Raw genomic sequence first — 21,253 nt, 5'->3', positions numbered from 1 at the left:
ATAAAAACAGAGCAAAACTTGTCCATAGAGAAGTACTTGGTAACAGCATAATAACGATAATAATCATAATTAGTGAGCTGGGGATTAGGAGCAAAAATCCCCTAGTTTGGAGGAGGCAGCCGTGTCCCCAGGCTGTGCCTTTCCCCCTGGATCCTCCTGGGGAATGCACAGACTGCTGACTATTCTCCGTTTTTCATAGGGACTCCAGAATCTTCAGGACCAACGTACCAATTAAATGTTTCAGTTTAAGCACGATGTTCATTTTAATTGTGTTAGTCCACCCCCGCAGAAGGGCGAAGCGGCCCCTTCCCTCCCTCCCAGCTGTTTAGATTCTTGGGGAGGAGGCAGCCTCCTAGAGGCTCCGCAGAGCAGAGGGCAGCCCCAGCCCCTCTGCTCCTTCCCTGGAGGTCAGTGTCGAGGCAGGACCGGGAGCGGGCCAGAGTGGGGTGGGCCTGGTTCCAACACCAGGTCTGTCCACTTGTTTTCAGCCATGTCACCCTGGGGCAGTTCAATTGCTTTCTCTGAGCCTCATTCTTTCCTCCTTAAAATGGGAATAATGGAAGGAACTATCCTCCTCACAGGCTGGTTGTGGGGATTAAACAGAATATGCAAGTCTGTGGCTTAGGACAGAGCCTGCTGCACAGGTGACCCGACAATGCTAGTTGTAATTCAGAGTTATATTCTGTAATTAGGTATTGAGTGGGCCCATCACTGGGGTGCAAGCAGCACCTGACCTTACTGATCAGCATGTGGTCTGACATGTAAGGGGAGAAGGGCAGAGACCCTATGGTCTGGGCCAGTGGTCGGCAAATTGTGGCTCGCGAGCCACATGCAGCTCTCTGGCCCCTTGAGTGTGGCTCTTCCACAAAATACCATGTGTGGGTGCGCACGTACAGGGCGACTGAAACTTTGTGGCCCATGCGCAGAAGTCGGTATTTTGTGGAAGAGCCACACTCAAGGGGCCAAAGAGCTGCATGTGGCTCGCGAGCCGCAGTTTGCCGACCACTGGTCTGGGCGATGCAGAAATCTAGCACTGAGGGGCCTGGCAGGAGCTTCCAGGAGCTTGGGGCTGGAGGAGGATGAAGGGCACTGTTATCTGCCAGAGGCCTGGGCTCCACACAGAAGCTTGGCCACCAGCCCAGCAGGCTTGGACCTGAGTTGGGGAGACAGGTGGGCTTGGTCCCGCCCTCGGGGCACAATCTGGGGAGGATGACCGCAGCAGCAGAGCACGTGAAGATGAGCCTCAGGTGCCTGAGCGGCTCTCAGGCCAGGCCCTGGGATTCCAAGAAGCCCCACAGAGACTTCCAGTCCCAACAGGAGGCAGGGGTACTCGGGGAGCTGAGGACTGGTGTTTGCCCTTCCTCAGCTTTTCTTTTTTAATTGATTTCAGAGAGTAAGGGAGAGGTGGAGAGATAGAAACATCAAGGATGAGAATCACTGATTGGCTGCCTTCTGGGGATCGAGCTCACAACCCGGGCAGGTGCCCTAACAGGGAATCAAACCGTAACCTCCTGGTTCAAAGGTCGACACTCAACCACTGAGCCACACCGCATGGTCCTTTCCTTAGCTTCTTATGGGCCACGAGGATTTCAGGAAATCAACTCGTAGGGCCTTGATTCCTAACTTCAAATGGGCAATACCACTTGCCCTCCTGTAGGAACAGGCGCCTGCTCTCAGGCAGGGTGCTGTGGACCTGCGCGAGCGGGCAGACGCAGGAGGGAGGACGCCACCCTGCCTGTTTACAGCTGAGCCTCCCAGGCCTCAGAACAGCCAGCACGCCCAGCATCACTGGGCTGGTGGTGGGAGTGCCGGCTCTGACCCTCGACTATCTGGCTCTGAGGCCTGGATGTTCAGACACTGTGGCCTCACTCATGGGGTTATTGTGAAGACAAATGTGTCAAAATAGAGGCAAGAGCTCTGGAAACTGTGAAGTGCTGTTTAAATGGGAAAGATCTGCCCTCAACCCCACAGGCCCTCCAGCCCAGCTCTGAGCCTGCCGTGTCCTCAGAGAGAAGGTGCAACCTACCTGGCCTGCCGGCAGCTCCTCGTCACTGCTCTCTGAGGACCCCTCTGCATTCTTCTTTGGGGTTGCTGGGGCCACTGTGTTACTTTTGGAAGCTTTGGAGTTACTCTTCTGATGGGACAAGCACAAGGTGGGGGGAAGCAGGCATTAGTCGAGGGGGAGCAGGACTGAGGGACTGGGAAACCATGGCCAGCTGCAGCGACCAGGGATGGCAATGTGCCCCTCCCTATCTGCACATGGTGGGGAGGGGGAAAGATGGCAGAGGTGAACGGACATGGGGCTGCTGGAAACACCGGCCTCCACTCTGCTTACCCTCCTGCCAGAGCTGACTCTGAACTTGAAAGGGATGCATGAATAAGACACTGCTAAAGCCTGAGGACTAAGTGCTGTTGGCCCGGCACGTGCATGAGAGGTGACAGCAGCCGGGATGAGGTTATAGGGGTGAGCCAGTGGCCCCAGCACAGTTCACACTTGGCTGCAACACCCCAGCTGAAAGCCTGGCACTGGGACTTCCAGCTTTCCTTACGAAAAGGAAGATCCTGCCTCAGGGAGGACCCATTTCCACAAGGTCACAACTGGCTGGCGCTGACAGGGACTATCTCCCGGATGGGGCAAGGGGCCTCTACTTTGCCCTGGTTGCCACCACTCTCTCCTGTCTCTCCTGATACCAAGGCTCACTATCAATCATTTCCATTACACGCCTGAGCCCTGTAAGTCCTAGGGTTTGTTACCATGAACTTCGGCAGGACACAGCCACCCCGCTGCCTTCTGCAGGCAGGCAGAGGGAAAGTGACCCGGGTAAGTCCGTTCTTCATTCCCTCTCCCCACACCCCAGGCTTCACACTAAGCTGACGAGCTCTCCCCAGGAAGATGCACGTGCCGGTGTGAGGCCAGGCCCAGCAAGGGGATGTGACTTCCTCCAGCTCCCCAGGCCTGGTGGCACCTGCACTACCACCCAAGCCTCCCACGACTCTGACAACTTTGGATTCTTGGCCTCATGTGTCTTGGCAAAGAATGGGAGTTTCTGGCCTCGCCTTCCATGGGGCTGGTATGTCCACTCAAACTGGAGGCCTTGGTAGGTATGGGAATGCTTAGGATGCCCGGCATCAGGGAGGCCGGGTTTGGGGAAGTTTTACAGCAGGGTTCACCGAAGGAGACGTGGAAGACTCCCTGGAGACAGAGCCTTAATCTACCTAATCTTCCTTCCCCACCTGGCCCTGAGCCCGAATTCTGACCCAGGAATAGGTGACGGTGGCTTGGCATTGTGGTTGCCTCCTCATTAGGTCTCACCTGAGCTGCGGTCACAGCTGCTGGTGCCTCCCCGTCGCTGTCCGACTCCTCCTCGCTGCTGCTCTCCGAGTCCTCCTTTTTCCTAGCCTGAGCGACTGTGGGTCCTGTCTTCCCAGCGGGTGGCGGGGCAGCCCCTTTCCTGGGAGACCCCTTGGTAGGGGCCGAGGCAGTTCTGACCTGGGTGGTCTTCCCTGAGGGTTTTGCCTGGAGTGACAGAAAGAGAATCAGGGCAGGGAACGCAGAGGGACACGGGATGGATGGGCATACGGAGGTGTGCTGTGGGGGAAGCACAGGGCTGCTCTCTGCCCTCCCGGGGCCTCACCGGAGTGGGTGCCTCCCCCTCGATGTCCGTCTCTTCCTCACTGCTCTCCGAGTCGTCCTCGACTGGCCCTGGGGCCTGGGCTGCTGGGGCCGCTGCCTTCCCCGCAGCTGGCACAGACACCTGGCCCCTCACCGAGACGGCACTGCTCTGGGGGGTTCTCGCTGGCAGCTTTGCCTGAATTGCAAGGAGGTGACGGTATTGAGGAAAGAAGTAAACAGCAGTTCTTTTTAGGTTAAACCCCACCCACAGTGTGATGGTGGCGACGTTGCTCCTGCCCATGCAGGGCCCTTGTCCAGGTTGGGCCACTGCTTGGTCCTCCTCTCCGCTCCACCCCCAGCACCTCCTGGGGCGCTGTTCCCACTTGCCTTGGCCAGGGACCCCTGTTTGGCTTGAGCAGCTGCAGTGACCACTTTCCCGGGAGCTGATGCTGCCCCTTTGGCTGAAGCCACTCTTGTGGGAGCGGGTTGGGCTTGGCTCTGAGAGGTTTTCACTGAGGCCTTCACCTGGAAGGAAAAAGGGAACCACGGAAGGGAGAAGGTGAGATGCGGCAGAGCAGTCAGCCAAGAACACCGATTCTGGCGCCTCCATGTAATAGCTGTGTGGCCCTGGGTAAACCATTTGACCCTGCTGGGCCTCAGTGTCCTCTGTAAAACGGGTAATAATAAGGCCCACGCATGGGGTTGCCATGAGGACTGAGAGGTTTGCAGTGTGTAACAGTTCCTGGTACGTCGTAAGCACTGAAACCCATTGTTGAGAGCACTTCCTAGTGCTAGCTAATCACAAGACTACCCAGAGCGAGGTGCTTCCGAGGCTCCCTTTCAGCGAGGTGCTTCCATATGACTAAGTTCTAGCTAATGGAATATAAGTTGAGCACACGCTTGACTCTCTTACACATGTAGGAAACGTGTCTTCTTCCTTCTGGCTGAGGTCGTAGCTGGAGCTTAAGCAGCCAATTTGGTCTATGAGATGGGGGCCAGCTACTGAGGAGGGCAGAACAAGGCAGAAAACCATAGTTTGAGTTTGTCTTCAGCTTAACCTAATGTTAATTGATCCTAGGGAACCCCCCAAATGCCTATCAGGGTCGCCAGCAGAGATGAGAGCAATAAAGAGCGAAATCCTCGACAGTGTAGTGTAAGCATGTCAAACTCATGGCCCTCGGGCCGCGTGTGACCCACATCAAATATTTTTGCAGCCCAGCCAATATAACGGTATGTAAGATACATTTTAATAAAAGTTTTGTAACTTAATTTTTACAATATTCTGTTATATATAATTATTAATAACGAACTACAATGTTCGCTAATGACTATCATAATCATGTTGCATTCGTTTTCCTTACGTGCCTTACACACAGGCGCACTATTTCTCTCCACTAATACTAGCAGTCAATATTTTAGCAGCCGATTGTCAAGTCATTAGTCTTGTACTGACTTGTTTGGCGTGCGCAACAGGAACTATTTCGCTTTCAGAGAACAAGAAAAATAGGTTTATTTGCGTTATGTTTATTAACTTGTGCAGTTATTCAGTGTCTGGTAAGTTAATGTTCAAGAAAAAACATTAATTTTTATTAAAATGTGCTATTATTTTATGTTAACGATTACTCATTTATTTCAGCCCTTTGTATTCAGCATGTCTCTATCAAAATAAACCTATGTTTCTATGAAAATTGAAGCTTTTGCTTTTTTGCGGCCTACATAAACTTAAACCTTATTTATTAGGCCAGTGTTAGCCCTTGAGTTTGACATGCTTGGTGTAGTGTATGAAAGCAAGCCCTGCTAATATGAAATAGAAGGAGCAATTTGGCAGCACCTCAAGGCCCCTGCCTGTCAGAGATGTCATTGGATCAGTGCCAGAGTCATTGGATCCATACCCTAGACTCCACATCCACATGAGAACAAATGAAATTAAGAGTCAATCCCCTAAAGCACAGCCAAGTATGACTTAAGACCGAGGTGCTCAGTGCAGCACTCAAGTCATCCATAGGGGAATAATGACTCTTCTGTAGATAAAACAAAAGGCACAAGGGACTAACCTGGCCTTACAGGTGTTAATAAATTTAAAAGGACTGAAATCATACAAAACGTGCTCTCCAGGGACAACAGGATTTAATTGGAAATCAATAACAGAAAGAAATCTGCATAATCCCAGATATTTGGAAATTAACCTACTTCTAAAACCACAAAGAATTAAAATAAAAACTATATCACTTCAAAATCCACGGGATGAAGCTAATGTAGTCCTTAGAGAAAAATTTAGAAAAAAAATAGTACCAATCTAACAAACTCAGAAAGCAGGAGAGAATATGACCCAACTCATTTTATGAGGCCAGTATCACCCTGATGCTAAAGCCAGGCCAACACATCAAAAGAAAACTACAGACCAATGTTCCTCATGAATATAGATACAAAAATCTTTAACAAATGATTAGCAAAGGAAGTCAACAAATAAAAGGGAGTACACTACAACCAAGTGGGATTCAAGAATGAAAGTTTGATTTAATACCTGAAAATTAACTAATGCAATATATGAATAAAACAAAACAAAAATCTGACAAAAATCCAACTCCAACTCATAAGAATTCTCAATAAATTAGGACTAGAAGAATACCTTCTCAACTTGATAAAGAGTATCTATGAAAAACCTACAGCTAACATCGTACCTAATAGTGAAAGACTAAACGTTTTACCCCTAAGAGTAGAAATAAGGACGGCTGAGCTCACCACTACTATTCAACACGGTACTGGAGGTGCTAGTCAGTGCAATGAGGCAAGAAAAAGAAATAAAAAGACATCTAGATCAGAAAGAAAAAAGTAAAACTGTCCTTATTTGCAAACATGATCTGTGTATAGAATCTACAAGCCACTAGAACTGATAAGCAAGTGTAAAAATGTCAACATACAACAAAAGGCCAGAAGACACCCTACTGCTTATTCAGCCATTCGCACACAAGGGCATTTAAATCCTGAATCATCTTCCTGAGTCTCTGGCAAACTTAGTTTTCTAGAACCAATCCTCTGTCTTTGCTACTTTGTCTGTTTTGGACCTCGATTCCCAAACGGATGGTTTAATTTGAGCTGGGTTGGTGTCTCTGAGCAGATCAGAGACTACCTGACTCATTTCTGACCCCATGAGAGCTGAGTGTGAAACCCAGTTAGCATGCACAGCATTTTGAGGGTGAGGCAATGTAAGCATTACGTCACTTATCCTCATAATCCCACAACAGAGGCATAGTTACTATCCTCATCCTTCAGGCGAAGGCATGGAAAAGGTGAACACGACTCCTCTTATCCGCCCCGTCTGTTTTAGCAGAAGCTCTTCACAGGCTTCCTGAAGCAATGACAGCACCATCTCTGACAAGGGCATGGGGCTGTACAGCTAGCCCCTAGAGAGGGATTAGCATCTCTATTGTTCACCCTGAGAGAAAATAAGACCCCAAATCCATAATCATTACTGTGGCTGGAAAAGTTCTGGCCAAGATGTGGCAGAAGAAAGTGAGAAAGACAAAAGGCTTTTGAGGCAGGCACTCTGGGGCAGAGGCCCAGCTCTGGCCCTCACTGGGTGGCTGAGCTGGAGCACATCACCAAACAATGCCTTTAAACTCCAATTTCCTTCTGCAGAAATCAACACAGATGAACACCTATCTCATGGTACAGGTGGGAAGCTCAGATGGGAAGACAAATATTTAAGGGATCAGCATATTGAAACTTGTTTTGGAATGTGTCCACAGCTTGGAAAAAGTGGATGGGAGCCTGTTGGGCCAAGACTCAGGGAGGGCACGTGTAGTTTAAAAGTCCCACAAGGTAATAGTGAGAGGGGAACCAAAAAAATCCTTAGAAATGTGTGCTCTGGTAGAGGGAAAAAGAAATGACTAACTTCTGAGTGGTTATTAAAAGAAAAGCAACAATTAAAAATAATAAACGGTGGGTGGGTGAGTGTAGGGAGTGAGCTATCTTCACCTCTCCCAGTTCTTCCAGGCTGGGAGATGACTCCATTCTGTTGCACAGCAGCCAGGCCGCCCTCAGGAAAATGAGAGCTGGCTGTGTGCAGGCCCCTTGTTGGGTGTGGCAGGTGAGATCTTGTTAAATTCTTAACCCTGTAAGGGTTGATTTTCAATTTACAGAAGAGTACACAGGCCCTGATGGATTATATCACTCTTTAGGGACTTGAACCCAGGCACCAACCCCCCATGTTTGCTTGGGGCTGAGCTGAGGTTGCTCCTGAGGCTTCTGCACACCTGAGGAAAACAGCAGAGCCTACCCTCAGCCCCGTCCCAGACACTGACGTGGGTGGGATGGGCTGGCTCCCCCTAGGCCTCACCTGTGCTGGAGCCGAGGAAGCCTCCTCACTGTCTGATTCTTCCTCACTGCTCTCTGAGTCTTCGTGCGTCTTAGCTTTGACCTGGGCCAACATGGGCCCTGCCTTCCCAGGGAGTCCCAGGGAGGTCCCTTGCCCTGAGGCAGCTTTCACTGGGAGGCTTTTCCCCGCAGACTTAGCCTAGAAGGACATGGAAGAGAGCTATGTCACAGGAACCCAAAGGACCACCAGGGGCTGGCCCTGAGTCAGCCAAGCACACTGGCCTCACCTGTGTCCCTGCTGTGGCAGGAGCTGCCTCCTCCTCGCTCTCTGATTCCTCGCTGCTTGAAGAATCCTCCCCCGGCCTCTGGGTGCCCCTGGCCACAGCTGGGGAGGATGTGCAGGCTGTGCCCACTCGCACTGGGGGGACTTTGGCAGATGCAGGGGCAATGGGAATGCCCTTCCTTGGGGAGGCCTTGGTCTGAGTTTTCATAGCTGGTTTTGCCTGAGGGACACAGAAGTTAGAGGCTGGAGGAGGACCCTGGATTCCGAGCCACCATCTGCCCTGGGGTGAAGCTCATGCAGTCCCCAGAGCTCCCTGTGGAGCTGACCAGTGGGGACCGCTCAGGGTCAGGCTATGCTGTGGCCTCACCTGGGCTGGAGCTGTGGCTGCAGATGCCTCCTCCTCACTGTCTGACTCCTCGCTGCTGCTCTCCGAGTCCTCCTCCTGCTTCCGGGCCTGAGCCAAAGTGGCTGCAGACCCTGCCTTCCCAGGGGGTGCTGGGACGCTGCCTTTCCCAGGGGGTCCCGTGGCTGAGGTGGCTCTGCCCTGGGAGTTTTTCCCCGAGGGCTCTGCCTGGGAGTGACAAAGGACAGGATTAGGGCAGGGGGCCACAGAGGGCATGTGTGTGAGGTAAGATAGGTGAGGAGAGTAAACGGGGGACCAGTACTCTAGGTGCAGGAGGGGGAGGACAAGCCCATGGGTGGCTCTGCAGGCAGGGCACAGGCCATGTAGTGTCCTCCAGCCTCACCTGAGCCAGGTTTGAGGTTACAGGTACCACTGCTGGCACCTCCTCCTCACTGTCCGATTCCTCGCTGCTGCTCTCTGAGTCCTCCTCTGGCCTCCCTGTCTTGACCTGGGCAGCTGCAGGCCTTGCCTTCCCAGGGGATCCTGGGACAGCCCCTTTCCTGGGGGGCTCCTTGGTGGGGGCCGAGGCAGCTTTGACCTGCGAGGTTTTCCCCGAGGCCTTCACCTGGAGTGAGAGAAGCAGAATCAGGAGAGGCAGCCCAGAGGTGGATGTGAGGAGACCCAGGAAACCAGACAGAGCAACGACGTCACACACATCACACTATCAGAAGGGGTGGGGCAGGCTCGGAGCATGCCTGGGAATGGAAGAATAAGTCTTTATTTTGTTAGTCCTCACCTGGAGATATTTTCCATTGATTTTTAGAAAGAGTGGAAGGGAGGGGGAGAGATAGAGAGAGAAACATCGACGTGAGAGAGACACATAGATTGGTTGCCTCCTGCACAAGCCCTGACCATGGCCAGGGATTAAGCCTACAACCAAGGTACATGCCTTTGACTGGAATCGAACCCGGGACCCTTCAGTCCCCAGGCCAACGCTCTATCCACTGAGCCAAACTGGCTAGAGTGGGAGAACAAGTCTTCAGAAGGCCTTTCAGCACGGGCACAGGCATGGGCACGGGCACAGGCTCTACTTTCCGGGCCTCACCTGAAGCGCAGTCTTGGCAGTTGGCGCCTCCTCCTCACTGTCCGATTCCTCACTGCTGCTCTCCGAGTCCTCCTCTGGCCTACCTGCCTTGGCCTGGGCAGTTGTAGGCCCTGCCTTCCCAGGGGGTGCTGGGACAGCCCCTTTCCTGGGGGACTCCTTGGTGGGAGCTGAGGCAGCTTTGACCTGTGGGGTTTTTCCCGAGGCCTTCACCTGGAGTGAGAGAAGCAGAATTAGGGGAGGCAGCCCAGAGGTGGATGTGAGGAGACCTGGGAAAACACACAGGGCAATGACGCCACACACATCATACTGAGAAGGGCTGGGGCAGGCTCGGAGCATAGCTGGGGCTCTTTGGCAGTGGGAGACCCAGTCTTCAGAAAGCCTTTTGGGGAGGGGTCTAGGCTGCGGGCTCTCCGTCCCCGGCCTCACCTGAAGTGAGGTCTTGGCAGCTGGCGCCTCCTCCTCACTGTCCGATTCCTCACTGCTGCTCTCCGAGTCCTCCTCTGGCTTCCCTGCCTTGGCCTGGGCAGCTGCAAGTCCTGCCTTCCCAGGGGGTGCTGGGGCCGCTGCTTTCCTAGGAGACCCCTTGGCAGGGGCTGAAGCAGCTTTGACCTGGAGGGGTTTCCCCGAGGCCTTTACCTAGTGAAAGAGAAAGGGCAATTTGTTCCCTTCCTCCTGAAAACTCCCTGGCGACACCTTCAGGATAAAGCAGAGGCCTTAGTGGGGCTCTCGGGACCCCCCTGCTTCTCTCCTCACTCCCTGCCTTGACCGATGCTCTGACCTGGCCTGTCAGCTCCATCCCTGAATCCTTCACCCCCCTGCCCATTTCACCTGGCCTCCTCCTCCAGGTCCCACACAGCTTTCCCCTAGGTGAGGCCCTGTGCCTAAGGCCCTGCTCCAGTGCCACCTCTCCCAGGAAGCCTTCTTTTGTCACATAGGCAAATGGTGTCTCCCCCCACAGCCCTAGACCCTTCTCAGGCCCAGAGTGCAATGAGCAGCACCTGGTCCTCCCCGGCCAGGGCCCGCTAGACCCCCCGGCTCCCCGAACCCACCTTCCTAGCTCCCAGTCACCCTGAAGCACCAGCTGAACTGATCTGGTCCCACTTGTCTGTGAAGTCAGGCTCCTGGGAGGGAGAGTTCAAGCTGTGCAGGGGCAGCTCCTGAGGATGGGTGCAATTACCTCCACATCGGTCTCATCGCTCGAGCTGGAGGTCTCCTCGCTGGAGCTGTCGACCTGGCCCGCTGATGCCAATCCTGCAGGATGCATAGGGAGGGCACTGAGGGCCATCCCTCCCAGCCCCTCTGAGGCCTTAACACTTGTGCCAGCTTAGAAAAATCTCCCTCCTGCATACACGGAGGCAGGCAGGGCAAACGCCCAAACCCAGGCCTCTCAGTTTAGTCTCTAAGCCTCCGAGATGGGCTTATACCCGAGACCAATAAACCAGAAAATACTCTACCACCCGGGCTACTCAACTCCCTCAGCAAAGCCTGACGCATCCCTGTGGTTGATTCTCCCTCATCAAGGGAGGGGAAAATGATCTGAGGTGGGGCCTCGTTGTCATGGAGATGCCTCTGAATTCCAGAATGTCCCAGAGCTGGAAGCAGCACAAAGGCCTGCCTCCCGCCCACTCAGGGGGCTTCTCACCAGGCTTGGCAGTGGTTCCGAGGGCAGGTTGTGGTGTGGAGTTCACTGTCTTGTTGCCTTTCTTGGTCTCTGCCTACAGAGAACAGGTGACAGACACACTTGGGTATGGCCTGGTGAACTGAGAACATGGACCACATCTGAACCCAGCTCTACCACTTCCTAGCCCTGTGGGTTTGGACAAACCATCTCCCTATCTCTCTGTTTCTTCACCTATATTTTATTTTATTTTATTTTAGTTTGTTTGTTTCTTCACCTTTAAAGTGGGGCTAAAAATGGTGCCTCCCCTCACGGAGGTGTGGAGAACAGGTGATTGTTCTGGGGACACAGCTGTTGCTTGCTAAGTGGTTGGTTAACAGTTTATTGTGGTTATTACCACTATTTTATAATTATTTTTACAGAAAGGAAACGGAGGCCCAGAATGGTGAAGGGACTCGGCAAGACCCCACAGCTGGTAAGTTGGGCTGAGATTCGAATCCAAGATGGACAATTACCCACAACCCTACCCTTCTCTCACGGAGACTGTCCCTCACAGGGCACTTCAGCTCTTACGGGTAACAGCTTGGGACACGGTCCCACTCACCGTGGCTTTTCCTTTCATGCTTGATGGCAAAACCGCCCTCACAACTGAGGAGTTGGTGGATGCTGGTCTTGGGGCTGCAAAACACAAACACCCACTGGATGAGCCAGGTGAGCCTTTTCTCATCTAGGAACAGCAAACAGGCTTCTGCTCATGCAGGAATCGGTGTGGCGCCTAGTGCTGTATACGGATCTGAGGCTGAGCCCAGATTTGTGGGAAAGAGCTCTGTGGTACATCAGCCACGTCCACCAGGAGCCAGAGAGAGGCAAAATGAAAGCTACATGTCTGCATCCTCGATGGAGTCCCAACTCCCTGGTGATGAGACAGAGGACCCCAGAGGAAAAGGCCTGGCTCACAGTCCTGCCACGTGCTACCAAGAAGGCACTGGGGACACAATGTTTGGTGCAGAGGAAGGGCTGAAACAGACAGGCAGGCCTTTCTGAAATTCCCCCTAAAAGGTCCTGGTCTTCCCACAGCTCACTCAAGAAGCTGGAGGCGGTCCCTCTGAAACAATCCAATACCCAACAACTTGTACCTAAAAGGGGCCGGGCCCTGGGCTAAGCCCCCACAAGCACCAATCATGGGAGCCCCCAGCAGTGCCCAGCATGCAGGGCCCTTACCAGCTTTGGCGGTTTCAGCTGCCGCCTCCTCCTCCTCTTCTGAGCTCTCCGAGGTGCTAATGGGGTCTGACACCCGGGCCTTCTTGGCCTGCAGCGCTGCATCTTCCTCGGCCTTCTGCTTCTTGCCAACCTCCGAGGTTCTGCAGGACAAGGGTGACTGGCTACACCAACTGGTGACAGGGACAACTCCAGGAGATTCGGAAAGAAAGACCTTCCCACATCCTGCCCCACCTCCAAAGGAGATACGCAGAGTTTAAATGGCGATGAAGACATAGTGTAGGTAAAATTCTGCATTTTCACTCATTTCATAAAGCAGGGGTGGGGAACCATTTTTCTGCCAAGGGCCATTGGGATATTTATAACTTCATTCTTGGGCCATACACAATTATCAACTTAAAAAAAAAAAGACAAAAATGAGCCTGCTGTATTTGACCGAACATTTCATTAACTCAGCCCTAATGCCTTGGCAGGGCCAGACCAAATGATTTCTCGGGCCCTATACGGCCTGCGGGCCAGACGCCCCCCACCCCTGTCATAAAGTGTTTTTTATAACTGTCTAGTGGTCTCAAGACAATCCGGAATGGTCAGTAACATACTAACAGTAGCTAAGCGGTGTCAAGTGACAGGTGCTAGCATCTGCAGGCCAGCCAGGCTCCTCCCTCCTCCAGAACTTTCAGCACCTGCAGTGCCCTCTTCCTAGAAGACTCTGCCCAGGTCCTCCTTGTCTTCAGGTCTCAGCTCCAGCCCAGCCTCCTCAGAGAGGCCTCCCTGATCACCCTCCTCCCCCAAGATATTCTCAGCCTGTCATCCGGTTTCATTTTCTTCAGAGCACTTTCTCGCTCCTGTGATTTTACTTCCTTCCTGCCTGACACCCCCACTACACAGGGCGGTCCGGGGAGGGGGAGGGACCTTTTCCAGCTCACTAAGGTACCCTTCACACACAGCACACATCCCAAAAAATGAATGACTAAGTGACTTGCCCAGAGTCAAAGAGCAAGTCTTCGGCTGGGGCACTGGCAGAATAAGCACTCAGATGGCTGAGTCCCTGGAACTTTCAAGTATCATCTCTTCAACTTCACCCTCCCACCCCGAGGGAGTCACTGGCTATGCCCACGCTCTCCAGCTATGAGACATGGCTCTGCCATAGTTTGGGGTGTGCTGCTCAGGTCCCTGGTTCCCTGCTCAGGTCTCCTTGTTGAGACTATCCTGTTAAAAACAGGTCTCATTTTTAACGTGTATCAATTGTTCTGCCTCTCTCTTCCTAACAGACGGTTTTACAAGGGAAGGAGTTGTTCTCTAGTTTGTTCCGTTATATCAGGAACAGTCCTGGCTCACAGTGGGTGCTCTATAAACTGGGGGCATGGGGGTGGGGGGAGAAGACGCCTCCAATGGCCAGGTTTAGCACTTTACTTACTACTGTTATCATTTTACAGAGACGGCACACGCTCAGGGAAACCGTTACTCCACGGTCATACAGCTAGTTGCTGGGTTTGAATTTGCCAGGAAGCACTAGGCTCGGCTTCCTCTGGTGGGTATGAGGCTCCGTCTCACTCAGTACCCCTTATCCACAGGGGCCAGAGGCAGGAAAGGGCTTGTGGTGCAGCTCACTGGAGCGGGTCTCTGGGGAAGGAAGTGCTGTGACTGATACCCAAGACACCTGGGCAAGTCGGAGAGGGTGAGAGAGAGGAAGTGTGGGGTGTGCCCTGTGCTTGCTGTAGCAGCAGAGAAGAGTAAAAAATTAAGGCCTGGCTGGGCTTTTAAAGACCTTGGAAGCTGAGACCCCAACGGTACCATTCCTGCCTTTGCTTACATACCTCTGATAACAGGGAGCTCACCACTCCCGCTGTAGCCTATCTAATTTTTGGATAGTTCTGATGACCAAGCACTTGTGTTCAGAAGCTGAAACCTCTTCCTAAAGCAGGCACATACAGATGCCACCTCAGTCACCCAGAGCCCCAGAGAACATGCCACTGCCTTTGTCCTTACAGATGTGCAAACAATGGTCCCCTCACCTGCCCTTTTGCCATCTCTTTTCCATCCTGGGCAATTCAGTATTCTCTATGGGACATGGCTCCAGGTCCTTCACTCACCTGGTCCGCTGTGGTCAGGCCAGGGCATGGAGAGAATACAATTGTCCCCTCCTTCATTCTCAAACCATTCCTGTTTATGCACCCTTCAATTATTTTTCAGTCCTTGAAAAGTACTTAAGTTTTACATGTTTCACAGGCATTTCACACTCTGTAACATGTCCTTGAAATTTTCCCCTCCAAGTCAGGCTCCCTTGCAACTCCATGCACAAGCCAGATACCTGGGGTTGGACTGGATTGCCTCCCCAACCCATCCATAGATCCTGGGTTCATCCCTGAATATTCCTGGAATCTACTTCCTACCTTCTACTATTCCCCATCAGCTCTTGCCTGGATGATGACGTCCAAGCTACAGAGCGAGCCCATCACTGCTTCCCCCTTCCATGGCTCCACTGCTCTTGGGATAAAGAGACAACTTCTCACTGTGGATGATCAGGCCTTGCATGGGGTGAGCCCTGCCGACTCCCCGGCCTTATCTGCACTGTGCTCATGGCTTCAGGCCTCAGCATCAGCAGTTCCTTCTACTAGGTACACTCCACCTGCTTCTCCTTACCTATTGCCTAGGTCACTCCCCCACTCCCTGCAGCTTTCAAATCAAAGGTCACTGCAGGGAAACTTCCCCTAGAACCCCACAAGAGGTTTATGCGGTTTTGGCACTGGGTACCTCTTTTTCATCATCCTTATAAGCATTGTAATTTCACATTCATTCGTTTCATTCTTTGATGTATGCCTACCTCCCTGACTTGAATGTCAACCCCAGGAAAGAAGGAGGCATGTCTGTCTCATCTCATAACACCTCCATGCTTAGAACAGGGCTTGGCATTTAGTAAATGCTCAATAAATGTTTGCTGATTGAACGAATAACATTACTGAGAAGCTTCTGCCCTTATTATTATTCAATACTGATTATAGCTCTCAATATCCTCTTCTACTACCAGACACTCCTACGTGTGACCTGACTTCCTGGGGGTGATAATGGTGTCTACAGTGGGCTTTGGGGACAGATCTTAGGCCAGATTAGTACCCTAGCTTACTCCAAGCTGACAGCTTGGGGTGTCCCTCCTCCACACTTTCAACACCGTCAGACTTACTGTTGCCAGTGCGTATAGATGTCCAGAAGGGTTACAGGCTGAACTGGGAAACTTTTCTGCAGAGAAGTAAAGAGAGAGCAGCAATTAACCCCCCAGCACAGTACGGGTCCTCCTTGGCTCCAATTCTCCACAATCTCACGACTCGCACAGACAGGTGGTTGAGAAGGGGGTCTTTCTGCTCTGGGAAATATGTCTGCTTGCCCTGCCATTACCACCCAAACCTTGTAGAGACAAGCAGGGCAAGTGTTTCCAGTTAAAACCTTTTAAGACAACATGTTGGTGAGAGGTGCCTTTGAGAGACTGGACTGGAATGCTCCAGGCCAGCATTTTCAGTCCCCAGCCTCCCTGGCACTTTCCATGCGTAGAGGCCACAAGACAGGGCTTTCCCCGCCCCTGACCTTTTAAAAGGCTTTTAAAGGCCAGGCTGGTCAAGCTCCCCAGGGCAGGAGGAACCACAGCCCAGACACCGAGGCATCCAGGTGGCATGACTACAGCCCACTTATCCCCTGAGAAAGTACTGGAACCAAATGGTGCCAGTCCCTTGACAGAAGCCGAGGGAACCAGGTGAAATCCAGGCCTGTGGAGCCCAGGCCAGAGGGCCCACTGTCTCTGCAAGTATCAAGAACCTGGGATGCCAAGCGCCCCAGGAGGCTGAGTGAGCAACGTGCGGTGAAGGCAGAGGGCGTGAGGGCCCTGGGCAGAGTGACCAAGAGGTACATGTGGAGTCACGCAGAACTCCTGCTGAATAGCTGGGCTCATCTCTTCACACTTCATGTTCCTCCTCATGACATGGGGATGACAGCAGTACCCACCTCGCTATCAGGCCCGAATGGGATAAATCTAGTCAGTGCCCAGCACAGTGAGCCAGTAACACTGAGACATCGAGGGTCAGTCTCACGCTACTCCTCCCTAGGCACACTGTCCCCCTCGCTGCCCCTCAAATGTGTCAGGCCGCCCTGCACCCATCAAGACTTGCTATTCTTTTTGTCTGGAATGCTCTCTATTGCTAACTACACAGCTCTCTCCCTCCCTCCCTCCCTTCAGGTCTCTGGCCAAATGTCACCTCCTCAGTGGGGCCTCCTGACCACCCTGTTATAACTGGGCATTCCTATCCCCCATTCCTGTCTTATGTTTATAGCTAGCACATTACATCATTAACCTTAAAAATATTTGTCACCTGTCTGTTCCTGCTAGAATGTACCCTCCATGAGCAAGATCCTACCTTTACTTAGGCAAATGCCCCAATGAAGACAGGTACTGTCTTTGCCCTCCTTAGCTGGTAAGTGATATAAATGGAGTAAGAAGAGCAACTGAAGTCTAGGGAGGGTTGGAAAAAGCATGGATAATGTCTTAGGGCCCATCATCCTTTAGTCTCTCCAGGAGATCCTCAGAGCAAGCATCCACTGGAGCTAAAAGGATATTGGTTTATCACTTTAACAGCTTAAAACCCTCCCGGGGCTTTTCAGATTAAGACCAAACAGCCTACACCAGGGCTCCAACCAGCACCACCACACCTCCTCCCACCCCCAAGGGACCTCTATCCCCCCTGGACTCCACATTTCAGCCACAGTACACTCTCCCAAGGCCAACAGTCAGCAACAAGTCCCATCCCACCACAGGGCATTTGCACCTCTGCCTGGAATATACACCTCCCTTCTGTCAGATCTCAAACCTACACCACTTCCTCCGGTGAACCGGCCACCCCTGTCTTAGGGCTCGATGCCTCTCATTCTTGGCACTTAACGTCGTGTTTTGAGTGTACACTTTTATGATTTATATCTATCTTTCCTACCACATTTTTAAAAAACTATATATTTTTATTGGTTTCAGAGAGGAAGGGAGAGGGAGAGAGACAGGAACATTCAATGATGAGAGAGAATCATTGACCAGCTGCCTCCGGCAGGCCCCACACCGGGGATTGAGCCCGAAACCTGGGCATGTGCCCTTGTCCAGAATCGAACCTGGGACCCATCGGTCCCCAGGCCGATGCTCTATCCACTGAGCCAAACCAGCCAGGGCTTCCTACCACGATTAGACTGTAAGCTCTAGGAGGGCTGGGGGGCCCTGCTCATCATTTTGTCACCAGCAGCCAGAGCGCCGGATTAACAGCTGCTGAATGAATGAAGACATGACTACTACACCAGAAGCTGAAAGCTCAAAGCTGTCTGACTCAGTACAGACCGGGAGGGGTGGGGGTGGGGGGTCTTAAGGGCCCGAGCTCCAGCTCAGAGACGGGGTCACAGGCCCCTTTTCTGGGCGCTCTCTTTCGGGGCGGTGGCAATCCACCCCTCAAACTTGCTGCTACCTTCTCCACCCTAGGGGCCGGACCGAGCCACGTGGCCCGGCACGTAGGAAACTTGAAAACGCCGCTACCAGAAAGGGAGCGTGGAAGTACGCGACGCGGGAATCACAGAGCCCTGCGTGTGGATCCCACGCCCGGGTCCGCCCACTGCACGCGATGGGGAAACTGAGGCCCAGAGGGACTGGGAACGGCAGGGAGGCCGGAGGCGGCGGATCCGGGTACCCCTGGTCGCGTCCTCGAGCACCGGGGGGCTTGGCCGTGGGCACCCGCCAGGGGAAGGGGCGTGGGGGGCGGCTCTGCAGATCTCACACGCGGCCCTCGCACACGGCCCGCACTCGCTTACCTGGCAGCTCTGCTCCTTCACTTCCCGCGCCGCGCGCACAAAGCCTGCCTGCAGCAGATGCTGGTAGATCAGGGGAAGCAGCTCCCGCCGCTTCCTGGCCTCGGCCATGCCCGCGACCTGCCACCGGTTAGCTCACCTGCACGCCCCCCTCAATCCCCACCCGCCACTTCCCTCGTGCCCTTAGACCTCCCGCGCCCCACTTCCGGCTCCTTGTTAACCGGGACGCGCGGCACGCCGGGAATTGTAGTCTTATCCCCCGGAGTGTCCCGCCTGGTCCCAGGGGTGGAGGCTGAGCCCGCCCATTGGCTGGGGGGTGTGGCTATACCTGAACCCGCCCCCTGGGCCAGCCAGGATAAGTATGACTCCCTCTTAAGTCTTGTCTCTTGAAGGACTTCGTCTTCCACCTGAGCTCCCTGAGTGATGCGATTGGGTTTATTCATCTCTGAAAATCCTAATCTGAATGTTTTCTAGACTCGAATTTCCAGTTACATACATACATTCCAGTTATTCACATCACACTTTTTAGGACCCGTGAACTAGAAACATGTGGATGAAAAAGGGCCAATATTAAACCTGAGAGGCTCAGGAGAGATCTACATGGTGGGCCTTACAAACTCAGAGACAGAAAGTAGCCTAAAATTAAAACTTCCTAACTAAAATCGAGTCATGGTGGGTAGTCATGTCCTAGACCTTCCTTGACAAAGATCAACCTTTACCTTAATTGTGCTGTCTTTTTCTGCACCTATGATAACATACCTTTGGAACATCAAAGTAATTTTCTTTTTTCTGAACCCCTCAAAATACAACCGCCATCCCAGAGCAGAGACCACAAATTCCCTCATTGTTATTATCATGATTGATGTTAACTGTTAGCTATCCTATACCCACCAAAGGAAAAGAAATATGTGTCTATTCATTTTTTAAAACATGTTTTTTTTTAAATAAAAGTGCTGTGTTTTTAAAAAAATACATTTTATTGATTTTTTACAGAGAGGAAGGGAGAGGGATAGAGAGGTAGAAACATCAATGAGAGAGAAACATTGATCAGCTGCCTCCTGCACACCTCCTACTGGGGATGTGCCCGCAACCAAGGTACATGCCCTTGACCAGAATCGAACCTGGGACCCTTCAGTCCACAGGCCGACGCTCTATCCCCTGAGCCAAACTGGTTAGGGCAAAACATGTTTTTATTGATTTTTAGAGAGAGAGGAAAGGAGAGGAAGAGATAGAAACATCCATGAGAGAGAAACATCAACATTGATCGACTGCCCCTTGGATGCCCCCTACTGGGGATGGAGCACACAATCTGGGCATGTGTCCCGGCCAGAATCCGGGTATGCTCAACCACTGAGCAACACCATCAGGCATTAATTTTACATACAATCTCCTAGATCCCCCCTGCCCCTGCTTTGCTTTCTCCTGCCTCCCTAACCTATCCCCAATGGATTTTATGTAACCCCTTTACACCTCCTCCTTTGATTGTAATGTATAAAATAAGATGCAAAACTGCCATTCTCTGGCACATTTTCTCAATCCATTGAGATTTTGCTTCCCAACAGTTGTCAGTTAGGCTCAAATAAATTCATAAAATTTCTTACAGGTTTGGATGTTTCTTATATTGGCAAACTATTTGTCCTTATCATTCATTCACTGAGCAAATAGTTACTGAGCACCATATCTTGAGTAGCATGGGCTAGTAGGATGAGGGGGTGGATAAAAAGACCAATAAGGCATGGCAACCGCCCACAAAACTCACAGGGACGAGAGACATGGTAACCAAGCAACTATGATTCAATTCCTTATGTGCATTGTCGGGGCCAGGCAGAGCCTGCGGGAGCAGGGATGAGGGGCACCCAGAGAGACATCTAAGCTGAAGCTTAAAGATGGAGTAGGGATTTCTAGATGCAGAGGAAAGGCCTGGCATCCCAGGCAGAGACACTACCTGCGTAAAGACAGGAAAAGCCATAGGCTGGTATAGGTTGGCAAACCCAAACATAGAACTCAGTCCATGCTGCTGGGCTGTAGGGTGGGGGGTGGGGGTAGGAAGAGGGAACACGCGAGAACACACGAGAATGAAGAACTAGACGGTGCCTACAGCACCCCCTCATCCACCAGCAGAGCTTGCACTTCAAAAAACAATAGGTAGTCTCTCACCGGTGTTATTCAGGAGGGTGGCCTGCATTTGTGTTTTTAAAAGGTTGCTATGATCTAAGTGTGGAGGATGGATTCACAGAGATAAAGACTAGAGGCTGTGGGGTTGTTGAGAGGAAGTTGAGCGGAACTTGGCGGGGACAGGATGAGCCAGGCTGGGGACTATTTGAATGAGCTGTTTTATAACTTCGTGGACCCGTTAAGAATCTGAAGACAGCACGACAGTCTTTGCTCTAGAAAACGTTGAATGTGTACAGACACTTAACATTTCCCATCAAATTTCAGGACATAGATAAGCACATACTGAACCTCCTAGGAATGCACCAGGAAGAAAGGGGGAGGGGAGGGACAGGACCATGTGACTGACGGAGTGCAGTGAAGGAAGAAGAGGGAAGAGACTGATCTACAAATAGCTATTTGGCAAATGTTTACTGAGTACCCACTACTGAGGATGAAATGGTCTCTATCCCAATAGAGTTTACAGTCTAATGAGGGAGACACACGTTAAACAAATAGTTATGCCAATTCATTGCTAGAGTAAGTGCAGAAAGGAAAAGGACAGTGTTTTCTACCCTGGAGTCACACTGCCCCCGGTTCAAATTTTGGCTTTGCCTCTTATTAATGATGTGACCTTGGTAAGTTACGTAACTTCTCTGTGCCTCAGTTTCTTCATCTGTAAAATAATTATAATTTCTACCTCGTAAGGTTATCATGAGGAGTAAATGAGTTCTCAGGGGAAATGCTCAGAAGAGCTGCTAACAGCAGTGCTGTGTGTATGT

The 21,253-nt window shown here is 51.9% G+C and overlaps 1 protein-coding gene across 8 annotated transcripts in view; it reads right to left on the bottom strand.

Moving 5' to 3' along the window:
- Window positions 1-18,511, bottom strand: part of TCOF1 (treacle ribosome biogenesis factor 1) — a 29,608-nt gene extending 11,097 nt beyond the window's left edge. For 5 of the 8 annotated variants that reach the window (XM_059698906.1, XM_059698904.1, XM_059698905.1 and 2 more), the window contains exons 1-15: window positions 18,324-18,510; window positions 15,679-15,734; window positions 12,501-12,640; window positions 11,884-11,957; window positions 11,304-11,376; window positions 10,839-10,912; window positions 10,088-10,297; window positions 9,662-9,871; window positions 8,960-9,181; window positions 8,581-8,784; window positions 8,218-8,433; window positions 7,953-8,129; window positions 3,636-3,809; window positions 3,314-3,517; window positions 2,027-2,134 (exon numbers count right to left, since the gene is read on the bottom strand). In XM_059698906.1, the coding sequence (XP_059554889.1) occupies window positions 2,027-2,134; window positions 3,314-3,517; window positions 3,636-3,809; window positions 7,953-8,129; window positions 8,218-8,433; window positions 8,581-8,784; window positions 8,960-9,181; window positions 9,662-9,871; window positions 10,088-10,297; window positions 10,839-10,912; window positions 11,304-11,376; window positions 11,884-11,957; window positions 12,501-12,640; window positions 15,679-15,734; window positions 18,324-18,431 (2,250 nt within the window). In that variant the 5' untranslated portion in view covers window positions 18,432-18,510. Of the gene's footprint in view, window positions 1-2,026; window positions 2,135-3,313; window positions 3,518-3,635; window positions 3,810-4,000; window positions 4,139-7,952; window positions 8,130-8,217; window positions 8,434-8,580; window positions 8,785-8,959; window positions 9,182-9,661; window positions 9,872-10,087; window positions 10,298-10,838; window positions 10,913-11,303; window positions 11,377-11,883; window positions 11,958-12,500; window positions 12,641-15,678; window positions 15,735-18,323 lie in introns of all 8 variants that reach the window. The other 3 variants (XM_059698911.1, XM_059698907.1, XM_059698910.1) reach the window with 3 other exon arrangements.
- Window positions 18,512-21,253: the final 2,742 nt, after the last annotated feature.

Source organism: Myotis daubentonii, chromosome 5 (assembly GCF_963259705.1).
Source record: "Myotis daubentonii chromosome 5, mMyoDau2.1, whole genome shotgun sequence".
Lineage (NCBI taxonomy): Eukaryota > Metazoa > Chordata > Mammalia > Chiroptera > Vespertilionidae > Myotis > Myotis daubentonii.
The sequence above is the reverse complement of the archived record's forward strand: the minus strand, read 5'-3'. Positions and strand labels throughout refer to the sequence as shown.